Here is a 12294-nt window from a genome sequence, read left to right as displayed (position 1 = left end):
GCTAAGTCTGCATATACTTTTACAAACTGTTGTCTACAGTATATTGTTGAATTAAAAAGACAACTGAAGAACCTATAAACAGTTTGCTTCTGTTCATGTGAAGAAGATATAGATAAGTATGTGTGCATAGAAATACTCTAGAAGGAAACATAAGGAAGTTCCATGGCTATCTCTGGGAATGTAGGGAGGAAAATGTTTGCCTTTTACTGAATTGCCTTTTGTACTGTTTGAAAACTTTACCACGAACATGTATTACTTTTGTAATTAAGAAAGGAAACAAAACCTTCGTAAAAATATCTAAAGAGCAAATGGGAGCCATTGCAGTGTGTCTGAAAATAGTTTTCATGACTAAATAATTTGCTGTCATAGAAAATGAAGTTTCCTCTGCAACTCTCACATCATCAGTTTTCTCCCTTTGAAGGAAGGATTCCTTTATGGTTTAGTAGTGCTTACTCCACACTGAGCACGACCGTAAGTGAATCATCATACAGTCCTGGGTGGTCATTATTAATTATCCCCACTTAGTAGATAAGGAAAATGAGGCACATGGTAGTTAAATTACTTAACCAAGTTCACACAGCCAGTAAGATCTAGCGAGGAGATTCAAACTCAGAATGTTCACGCCTTGGGCACTATGCCGGCTGCTTTTTGAAGTCTTTAGAAGCTTTGAGTTCTATCTGGGTGATCTGATGATACGACCTATACCATATGCCCCCAACTATCCCCGTTGTACTCCAGGTCAAACCTATCCACTTTTCTGACCCTTTGCAGGACCTACTAGGGAAACAAGATGCTACAAGAGAACAAGATTAGGCCTTGCTGGGGTATGGAGTAATAATGGGGCCTTTTAGCAATTCCCAAGGTTGACACGATACCTCAACACAGCATACCTTTGTAGAAATATTCTTATTGTTAACTGGAGTCTTCAAAGATGAAAGGGCTCATCTCAGCTGTTAGGTAAAGTGTCGTTGATCCATCAGCTAGTGGAGACTGAGGTTAAGCCAAGAAGGATTGCTCTAGGGATTAAAGGCTGAGCTGACTGGCTGAATTCCAATGTTTTTAAAGTATGTCAAGGTAAGGAGGATTCTTTCAGCTTTGGAGACATGAGAAAACATGCCTTATCATCCAAGTTTATTGAACTTGAGTGTGTTTCTTGTTGGTGTTTCTTGTTTAACATCTTCAAGAGTTATGAAGCTAAATCAGGGTTACTTTTTGTAATCCTAGAAGTGGAGTGGTTGACCAAATGATGGACCCTTGCTGATGGGTAAATAAGACACTAAGATTATCTAATGGTCTCTAATGTTTTTTTTTTTTTTTCTCTTTGATTATCCTTCATTCTAACAGGTTGATTTTGAAAACTTTCTCCATGTGCAAGCAGGTTCCCTGGATGTGCGTGTAGCTAATGGGCATCCCCAGTTGACACGCTTAGTCAAAAAGATTGGTCATCAAATATAACTCTTTGAGGCAGTCTTGGTGGTTCATTATTCTTTGACGATTCTGAAACTGGATGCACAGTTCTGTGTAAGGAATAATTGTTTTTCCGTCCTGTGGTTCATCACACATTGTGGACAGGGTGCCTGGAGAGAGAGATGGCATCTTATGGGGCTACCATGAGCAGCAGAGTGTCCAGTGTAGGAACAAAACACATGCTGATGGCCAAGGCAGAAAATCTTAATTTGAAACAAGGCCTGGGAGAGGTTTTCATTATCTTTGGGTAGTGATGGAGATCAGTAATTTTTTAGAGATTGAAGTTTTCAGTTTGGAAAGATTCAGGGAACTCAGTCCTCTGGTCTCTTACCTAAAACAAAAAGACACACACTGTTACTTTAGGTGGTGCCAAGCTGTGTGGATAAGGGCAGAGATAAAGTACTCAGAACTAAAGGTTCTCTTCTGGTGAGGGAATAATAGTCTGAGTTCATTGCTGATGAAATAGGATTTGGCTGTGTTAAATCTGAAGCTAGGGCTATGCTGTTCAAAATGGCAGGTGCTGGCCACATATGACTAAATTTAAATAAAAATTAAAAATTCAGCTCCACAGTCACTCAAAGTCACATTTCTAGAAAATGTTCAACACGGGACCCTGGGTGGCGCAGCGGGTTAGTGCCTGCCTTTGGCCCAGGGTGCGATCCTGGAGACCGGGGATCGAATCCCACATCGGGCTCTCGGTGCATGGAGCCTGCTTCTCCCTCTGCCTATGTCTCTGCCTCTCTCTCTCTCTCTCTGTGACTATCATAAATAAGTAAGTAAGTAAGTAAATAAATAAATAAATAAATGAAAATGTTCAACACTAGTATGGTAGCTAGTAGCTACCATGGGTATAGTGAGGAATTTATGGAACGTTTCCATCATCATAGAATGTTCTATCAACTAGTCAGCACTCATCTTTAGAAAATAAACAGGTCCTCAAAGATACTCAATCAAGAAACACCATTTTGGTGGCTTGATTGACCACACCAAGGAGGCCCTACCTAGTTTTTATTCTGAACCACTAGAGATACGAAATAGAAAGGAAGGCAGTAAGACTAGATTTTGGTGTGAATTGTGAAGTCTCATTTTCTCAGTAAAGACAATTCTGTTAGGGGATCACTATGGATAATGGTCATAGACAAGGATGTGGGAGCAGAGGATGTAATGTTCCGAGTTTAGGGTTTTCTCTGAATGAGAAAAAGTATGTGACCCAATTGGGCAGAAGGAAGTGGTCAGAAGCACTTCTGATATTTGCATTAAGGGTGAGTTTAACTGACCTAGAATTTCTGGAACTACCTTTCGTTTAGACCTCCTTACCTCTCTTTATCTGATTATGTTGGTAAAAATACATTAGGCATCCTAAAGAGAACATGAATCTTAGCTTCCCTTTCTTGTTTAAGAAACTCTCAATGCCCTTCTCAAAAGGAAAGTAGTTCTTTTACTAGTCTTATTTTACATGCCTTTAAAAGTTAGGAACTAATTAAGGAAAAGAACATCAAATGAAGGGCAATACTACTCACACTCATCAAGGCGCCCCTGGTGACTTGCCGCACAGGAATATATCTCAATCATTTTTAACAGTGTCTAGTGTGACATTAGTAGGTTGCCCTCTCCTATCCTAGTGTTTTGATGTGGACTCAGGAACTGAGAAATTGAGAAGCAAGGAAGACAGTTTGCGGTCTTCATCTTTAGGGCCTAGAACATAGGATGCCTGAGATCAAACAAACAAACAAACAACTGACGAGAGTGTAAGATCCCTCATGGATATTAGGAAGTAGGTCGAGAGATGTTAAAATGAGTAGGTCACTATTCAAAGAACAGCTAGAAGGATTAAGAACAGAGAAACTGGTAGGCAGAGCGGAGAGTTGCCTCTAATAACTTATTGGAGTTTTCCAGAACCAATGAGAGAATAAGAGGGTGGCTACTGGGAACAAAAAGGGACTTTCCAAGGCACCAATAAAAACACAAACACTGGACCTTGTTTAATGTTGGATATTTCATCATCTTCTCACACAAGGAGAACCTCTAGCATCAAATAAATTCCTGTAGAATGAATCCTCGGGAAAGAAAATCACACCGGATGCATAAATTCCTTTATTGAAAATATTGGGCTAGCACTGCATTACATATACTCAATATCCATAAATGAAGGGCCACACATTTCTGATTGGACAATACTGTTTTAAATAGAGAACACAGCATCTGGATATGCTCTCACAAGTATAGTATCATGGACTAAACTAGGTAGGAGTGAACTATATATGCGGAGTGACCATTTTGTTCGTTAACAGCATATGGTTGCAGATGGCATAAATGGTAAACTTGATCATCATGAGACAGTCCCGGTATCTCACACCAATACATCATTTAACGAGCAGATTAAGGTTAAGCTGTCAATATGTTGTTGTTAATCAAGAGTTCTCAATAGGAGAGCTTGCCTGAAAGCACACCCAGGCTACACATTTAAGATTCCACAGAATTCATTTCAACTTGCATGGAATGTGAGTAGAGTAAAATAACTGCTGATTTGACAGGAGGCCACTTGGCAATTTGTTCTCTTTCGTAGATGGTTCGAAAATAACAGAATAATCTAAAGGAAATACTCTGGCAGCTTCGGGCTAACATTCTAAAGACTTTCATTTTTTAAATGCAGGTATATAAATACTACTTATTATTGATTTTTCCCTCCAAAGGTCACTGGGGATGTAATTTATGACAGACCACTTCTCAGCTTTGGCTATTATTTGAAAACTTTCTCCTTCGGCAGTCTTTGGCTTTCATAAAAGTTTGGCGATCAGTAGTATCGTTTGATTTTGAACAAGGCTTTACTGTCATTTTAACAAGGAATATTTTATGATACGAAAATGGGTTGGTGTTAAAAATAGGTTTTACTTTTTTATCCCAATTTTGGTACGAAAGCACTTGTTTGCATTGCCTTTTCTCAAGAGTCCAGAAACCAAGACAGTCGGGCTAATTTGACATTTTTCATTTGACATAAAATATGCAGAAATTAAAATATCCAGTCTCTTTTAAAAGAGACCTGTTCATTAATTTAAGAAGTTGGGGGAAAGTATGCACAAAACAATATGAAACTAAAGTTTCTGTTATTAACTCACATGATTTTATGAGAAACAAAACATTTTCCTTTCAAAAGCAGGGTTTGTTCCAAGTCTAGATTCAGAAAGGTATCCATTTCTGTAAGGATCAACTCATGACTGTGAGAAATGGCTGCTTCTTCACAAATTATGTTCAGAGTAAGTAAAAATGTACCTCCTGAATAACTAAATAGAAAGCTGGCCTACAATAGTCAAATCAATAAACATTGATAATGCGCTTTTAAAATTTCAGAATATTGCATATATGTGTGTATATATATATATATGCTCTTAAGACCTATCACCCTAAATAATCAGGGCAAAAAAAAATTCTATATAAAACTATATAAATCAAATAGGTTTGCTGCCAAAACATAGCACAAAATGTATACATTTCTTTATTTCAAGATTTGACACATGAAAAGAAAAAACTGCCAACACATTTTGGACAATACACTAGAAATAATAAATAAGACAATTAAAAAAAATCATATATTCCCTTTAAGTGCTGAGCACTTTCAATCTTTCTAAATGAGACTAAGCTTTTCCATGGCAAACAATAGTATGCTGTACATTTTGGTAATGAAAATTATGTTGATAAACACACAAGGCATGTATATATTTCCACAGTATCGTTTTTTTTCACAGTTACCAAAAATAAAAATTGCATTCAACTCATACATCTATAAATATTCTGATTCCTCACTGCATGGATTTGAAGGAAATGGGAGTATAAAGTCTTTCAACAATCCGGACTTCAACTCTCTGTCTTCGTTGTCTGCCCTCCACATGTCCCTTTCAGAATCCCTCTGCGGTGTGGCCATGCTCTGAGACGATGGCAGAAAGAAAGCAGTATGGTGGGATGAGGCAGTCAGGGCCCGGGGTGTGTCTTCCAGCCAGCTTTAGGAGGGCTGATGGAACCCAATCTTTTTAATGTGGTATTTTTAAGGCAGTCTGAGTGGGTTTCACTCGAATGTCCATACCTCGAGGTCCTGAACTATGAAGTCTTCCTTTTTGGAAAGGATATCATTATTGAAAGTGCTGCAAGAGTTGCTCCGTCCATGGTATAAATCAGCATCTAGCCATAAGCCAAATCGTCCCCTGGAAAGATCACAAATACAAAAAGGTGAAAACACTTCAATCTCACCTGGCACCCTTTTTGCCCTCCCTTGCCCCATCTTCTTTCCCTTATGCTACTGACAGACAAAAACCTCAACTTCTTAGAATACAAAGCATACATTTCCTTTATTCCATTTAAATGACCCATCTTTCCCAAAAAATAATGATAGTAGTCTCTCACTTAGACACATAAATAAATCATTTTATCTTTGACTCTTAGGGTCATGTATTATGCCATTGTCCTAATTAAGCACATGGCCCAGCTAAAATCACCCGACAATGTTTTGGTTACCTGGGTCCAAACAGACTCTCACAGGTCAGGCAGTAAATTAGTAATGACAAAAACCTTACCCTCCACCACCAAGTTCCAAAGAGCTTATGTCTCCATTGATAAAGTATGAGTTTTCTCCACTCCACTTGAAGACCTTAGGGTAGGAACACAAGAAAGAAAACAGACATTTCAATCTGGAGAATCAGCGAAGAGGGACTTATTAGGGTAGTACCTCTGTGTGGAAAGAAACTACCCATTGGCTGAGGAAGCTCCTGATTGCCAGACCTTTCCTATTCCAGGATGAGATCTTCAAAGGGGTTATGAAGTAGGAAAGACCTCTCGAGCACATGTTGGCTCTGACCTGCTATCCTCCCTTCCTTGACCCCAGAACATGCACAAGAGTGGTTCCCAAGGCCCAAGGAGGGACCCTAAAAGCAGTGTGCATGTTGTAGCCATAATGGGTTGACGCAGGCGAGAGCAAGACCAGATAAGGTTATGGGACAGCTGCTGCTCCAAAGACAATCCCCACCTCCAACCCCACCCATACCCCTGACACTGCAACAGTGGGAAGTTGGGTATTTCTCCCATTTAAGTACCTTGAAATTGGGGCTAAATGTGTATAGAAAAGTTTCTCCTGTGCCATAATAGTGGTCACTGAACTTGAAAGGATGAGTTGCATATGCTCCAAAAATCTGTCAAAAGAAAACAGAAACATTATCTTCTTTCAAACCAATCCTCCCAAAGAACGGCTTTCCGAAATATTCTAACACAATTCTGTTTGGAGGTATCATTAACCCTCTTTCAGCAAAGACCATTACTAAATTAGAGCTCTCACACTGAAAAGACTACCAACAAACAGATAAATAAAATATCTCTATTTCTAACTGGAACTCAAGTGGCTTCGAGAACTTATTTGTCAAAGGCCAGCAATTGTTCCAATTTTAAAACATTCCGAAATCCACTATGGAGTCAAATTTCCTTTAGTGAATACAGATGACATACTGGGAACATTAAAAAACAAGATGCACACGGAAGTAAGTGGTTACAAGAACAAAATCATGTGTCTTATGTGTTTTATAAGTGGATTCATGGCCAGACATTTCCCCAGAGAAAATAAATTTTTGTCTTTCAATTTGTAAAAATGAGTTCTCAATATGCTTATTAAAACTGTATCCTGGGACACCCGGGGAGGGGGGGGGGCTCAGCGGTTGGGCTTCTGCCTTTGGCTCAGGGCGTGGTACCAGGGTCCGGGATCGAGTCCCGCATCCGGCTCCCTGCGAGGAGCCTGCCTCTCCCTCTGCCTGTGTTTCTGCGCCTCTCTGCATCTCTCATGAATAAATAAAACCTTTAAAAATAAATAAATAAAACTGTATCCTTAACATGACTGATCCAATCTCTTTAGCTTGAAATGGCCTTTAAGAAGAAAATAAGAATCCCTTAATACTATATGGGCTTTAAGGGTGACTTAGGTGTATTTGAACCAATGATCTATTTTTTCCTCACTGTCTTAGCTTCCTCTCTCTGCTCAGATCCTGATCAGTGTGCCTGCAAGGGTAAGAGCTGGCAAGAGTGAACATATATATCTTGAAAACATCCCTAAGTGATTCTGGTGTACCTCCTTCAAAACCCAATGGAGAAACATCGCTTTAAATGGAGATTATCTGAAAAATGTCTTATAACTTTTGAAAATTATTTTAATTGGATTATAATCATTGTGGAATCTTCTTCACCAATACACTTAGTTCCTGGCAACCTGAAATACTAAAAATTAGGTAGTAGAAGTCTAGAAACTCTTTTTAACGAATGTTCTTAATACTTCCTGCTACTAAACCTTTCTCTAGAGCTGCTAAGGACAAACAAAAACAAAACTGTAGCAACAATCCATTTTCCTTCTTCTGGTGATCTTTCCATAAAAGAACTAAAATACAACTGAGACAGGCATCCACTTTTAAAAGCATGTGCTTAAAATACGACAAGAAGGGCAATGGCCATAGGTGGAGCAATGGCCATAAGTGGAGAAAAGTGGGTTCTTTTCTGATCAATGAATAGGAAAAGCCACCTTACTCTCTCACCCTCTCAGGATTCTAAATACATTCTTTTTTAGTGAAAATCTTAGCAATCAGAAATCTATTTAAGTATTAGGGGTTGGATGATAATAAGGAATTACTGTTAATTTTGTTATATACAGAACATTGTGGTTATATTTAAAAAGTCCACTTTCTCTTTTCTATTAATTTATTTAGAAAGAAATTTTATGATACATATATAGTGAAATTGTTGAGTCTCTACCATTACAAATGTAATATATTTGCCATTAACAGAACAAAAGAATCCACAGGGAAAAAAAGTTAAGACAAATAGTAGTAGTAAAAAGGTTAATATGATAAAACCTATAAATGTATATTTGCTCTCCTCTCTCCTCTCGGCTTCTTTAGTAGACAAAAATTACATAAAGTAGTAATCTTTTTATTTTAAAAATGTATTTAAATTCAATTTGATTAACATATAGTGTGTTACTAGTTTCAGAAATAAGATTTAGTGATTCACCAGTTGCATAAAACACCCAATGCTCATTCTATTAAGTGCCCTCCTTAATGCACAATTTATTATTGGGTTTTTAATATATATCAATGTAATATGTATGACAATATCACTGCAAAAAAATGGGAAAATGTAATTGAGCAATATTAAAGTAACATTTCTGTGCCTCACTGGAATTAAGTTAGTATAAATCTATCACAATTGCCTGATGATTGCTCTATTTTCCACAATGCCTTGTGGTATAAATTACTGCAGTCTAATTGACTGAAATTGGGCCAGTTTATGAAGTTTACCCTAACTCCAGGAAGGCTTCCTTAGTGGTCTCTTTTCCTGGTCCTCTCTGGTAAACTAGATGGTCCTCAGTTTAGCTTGTTGTCTTCATGCAGTTACCAGCCTCCTCTTAATTGTTTCTCACCAAACTTTCGTCAGTTTCTAGAGTACCCTTTGGCTTGAACTTCTCCATACTCTTCGAAATAAAGCCAGTTCCTTCAGGGTAGCTTCAGAGTTCTATGTCTTTTGTTTTGTTTTGTTTTGTTTTTTTGTTTTTTGTTTTTTCTAGATATTTATAAGAGTTTTAAAAACTATTTGAGATACAATTGATACATGTTTCAGAGGTACAATATTACAATCTGACATCTGTATTCATTACAAAGTGATCATCTCCAGAAGTCTAGTTACCCCCCATCAACCATACATTTGACTCCTTCTGCCGACCTTGCACACGCCCTACCTCCCCTTCCCTTTAACCATCACTCTGTTCTTTGTGTCTGAGTTTTTGCTTTTGGGGTTTTTTTTTTTCTATTTTTAGATTTTTTTCTCCATTTTTTGAGATGATTCATTATGAATTTTTTTTTTTTTTTATGATAGTCACACAGAGAGAGAAAGAGAGGCAGACATAGGCAGAGGGAGAAGCAGGCTCCATGCACCGGGAGCCTGACGTGGGATTCGATCCTGGGTCTCCAGGATCGCGCCCTGGGCCAAAGGCAGGCGCCAAACTGCTGTGCCACCCAGGGATCCTCATTATGATTTTTAATCTTCACTTTGTTAATGTGGCAATAACGTTGATTGATTGGCAGATGTTGAACCCCTCTTGCATCCCTGTAATAAACCCCATTTGATCATGGTGTATGATTCTTTTAATGTATGTTGAATTTGGTTTGCTATTATTTTGAGGATTTTTACAACTATGTTCATTAATGATACTGGCCTGTAATTTTCTTTTTTCTCTTTGTCTGTTGTTGGATTATCAGGGTAATGCTGGCCTCATTAAATGAGTTTGGAAGTGTTCCATCCTCTTTAATCTTTTGATAGAATTTGAGAATGATAGGTATTAAATCTTCTTTGAATGTTTGATAAAATTCACCAGTGCAGCCATCTTGTCCTGGCCTTTGGTTTGTTGGGAAGTTTTTGATTACTGATTCAGTCTCCTTACTAATATCAATCTGTTTATATTTTCTATTTCTTCATGATGCAGTCTTAGAAGATTATATGTTTCCAGGAATTTGTCCATTTTTTCTAGGTTGTTCAATTTCTTGCATACAACTGTTCATAGTAGTCTCTTACGATCTTTGTATTTCTTTGGTATCATTTGTTAACTTCTCTTTCATTTCTGATTTTAATTGGGCCCTCTTTCTTTCTGGTGAATCTAGCTAAATGTTTGTGAAATGTTTCATCTTTCCAGAGTCAGATCTTAGTTTCAATGATCTTTTCTATTTTAAAAAAAATTTCTATTTCATTTATTTCCTGTCTAGTCTTTAGTATTTCATTCCTTCTACTAACTTTGGGCTTGTTTGTTCTTTTTTTTCTCTAGTTTCTTTAGGTATCAAGTCAGATTGTTGAGATTTTTCTTGTTTCTTCAGACAGGCCGATACTGTTATGCACTTCTCTTTTAGAACTGCTTTTGCTGCACCCCATAGATTCTAGTATGCTGTACTTCTATTAACATTTGTCTCTATGTGCTTTTAAAAATTCTTTCTTGATTTTTTTCAATGACCTATTGGTAGTTCAATGGCTGATTTCTAGCTTCATACCACTGTGGATAGAGAAGATGCTTAATACAATTTTAGTCTTACTAAATTTACTGAGACTTGTTTTGTGGCCTAACATGTGATCTTTCCTGGAAAGTGTTCTGTGTACACTTGAGTAGAATGTATATTTTACTGCTTTTGGATAGAATATTCTGTTTCTGTCTATTAAGTCCATCTGGTCTAATGTGTCATTTAAGGTCAATGTTTCCTTATTGATTCTCTGTCGGATGATCTATCCATTGATATGACAGAGTGTTAAAGTCATCTACTATTATTCTATTACTATCAATTTCTCCATTTAGGTCAGTTAATATTTGCTTTATATATTTTGGGGCTCCTATGCTGGGTGGATTTGTGTTTATAATTGTTATATCATTTTGTTGGATTGACCCTTTTATCATATGTAATGCCTTTTTATGTCTTTATAACAATCTTTATTTTGTTTGAGTCAAGCTATGCCAGTTTTGTTTTGTTTCATTTTCATTTGCATGAAATATATTTCTTCATCCCTTTACTTTCAGTTTGTATGTGTCCCTGCTTTTGAAGTGAGTCTTTATTAGGCAGATACATGTGGGACTTTTTTTTCAAATCCTCTTGGCCACTCTATATTTTTTTTGATTGGACAGTTTAGTCCATTTACATTTAAAGTGATTATTAATAGGTATGTACTTATTGCCATTTTGTTAATGGTTTTCTGGTTGTTGTAATACATCTTCCCCTCCTCTCTTCCCTTGTTGTTTGACGGCATTCTTTAGTGTTCAGATTCCCTTTTTCATTTTCTTTTGAGTATTTATTCTGAGTTTTTACTTTGTGGCTACCCTGAGGTTAACATAAAGCATCATTTATATATATATCAGTCTATTGTAAGCTGAACATATTCCAAACCTTACATTTTTATCCCTTCGGTTTTTATATTTTTGATGTCACAATTTATAGCTTTTTATTTCATATGTCTCTTAACTAATTATGATAGATTCAATTAACTTTACTTCTTTTATCTTTTAACTTCATACTTGGTTTTATAAGTACTGCCGGGTCTGAAAGTGGCCAGAGCCAGGCTGCCTGTCACATCTGGTGGGGCAAAGGCTGGGACAAACCCTTCCATGGACAGGGGCTAGGCCAGGGCAAGTTCACCCACTGTGTCTGGCAGGACAGGGGTTGTGGTAGATAAGTACAGGCCGGGGGAGCATATGCAAGGGATCTGATGGGAGCCACAATGGACAAGTGGATGACCACAGAGCTGTGCCAGCCTGAGTGCGTGGTCTGGCAGCGTAAAGGCCAAGTTGGACAAGTACTAGGTTGGCCTGGTGTGGTGGGACCACAAGGGAACATGGAGTGAGCTTGCGGCACTAGCTAGGGAAACTGAGAGCACCAAAAATGGCACCCACTAGCACCAGGCTAGCAAGGAAGTAGTATTAAAAAAAAAAAAAAGGGCACCCTCCAGTGTCTCTATTCCCAGACAGATCTCTATCAGCCCCCCTGCCCCTCTGGTATACTCTCTAAAACTAGTCAACAAATCTCCCTCACATGCAGCCCAGGGGCTTCTCAAGCTACTGCCCGCATATTGAAACTCAGGGCAAGTGAGTCTGTGTGTGAGCCCTTCAACAGTGGAATTTCCCCTTCCTACAGCCCTCATGGTTTCCAGAAATTAGCCTCAGGTTTTCAAAGATAGTTGTTTGGTGGCTTGCCTTTCTGGTACAGGTCCCATGGGCTGGCATGACTAATGTGGGATTTGAACTCTTCACTTCTCAGAGAGGAGCTGCACGTTCTGTGA

General features: G+C 38.0%; 1 protein-coding gene across 3 annotated transcripts in view; it reads right to left on the bottom strand.

Annotated features, from left to right (window-relative positions):
* Positions 1-3543: 3543 nt before the first annotated feature.
* The window catches only part of NCOA7 (nuclear receptor coactivator 7), a 147406-nt gene continuing 138655 nt past the window's right edge, over positions 3544-12294 (bottom strand). For 2 of the 3 annotated variants that reach the window (XM_038526724.1, XM_038526726.1), the window contains 3 exons: positions 6549-6644; positions 6033-6106; positions 3544-5663 (listed from right to left, as the gene is read on the bottom strand). In XM_038526724.1, the coding sequence (XP_038382652.1) occupies positions 5528-5663; positions 6033-6106; positions 6549-6644 (306 nt within the window). In that variant the 3' untranslated portion in view covers positions 3544-5527. The remainder of the gene's footprint in view (positions 5664-6032; positions 6107-6548; positions 6645-12294) is intronic. The other variant, XM_038526725.1, reaches the window with a different exon arrangement.

The sequence above is a fragment of the Canis lupus genome, chromosome 1 (assembly GCF_011100685.1).
Source record: "Canis lupus familiaris isolate Mischka breed German Shepherd chromosome 1, alternate assembly UU_Cfam_GSD_1.0, whole genome shotgun sequence".
NCBI classification, from domain to species: Eukaryota; Metazoa; Chordata; class Mammalia; order Carnivora; family Canidae; genus Canis; species Canis lupus.
This window is presented reverse-complemented; position numbering and strand designations above follow the sequence as displayed.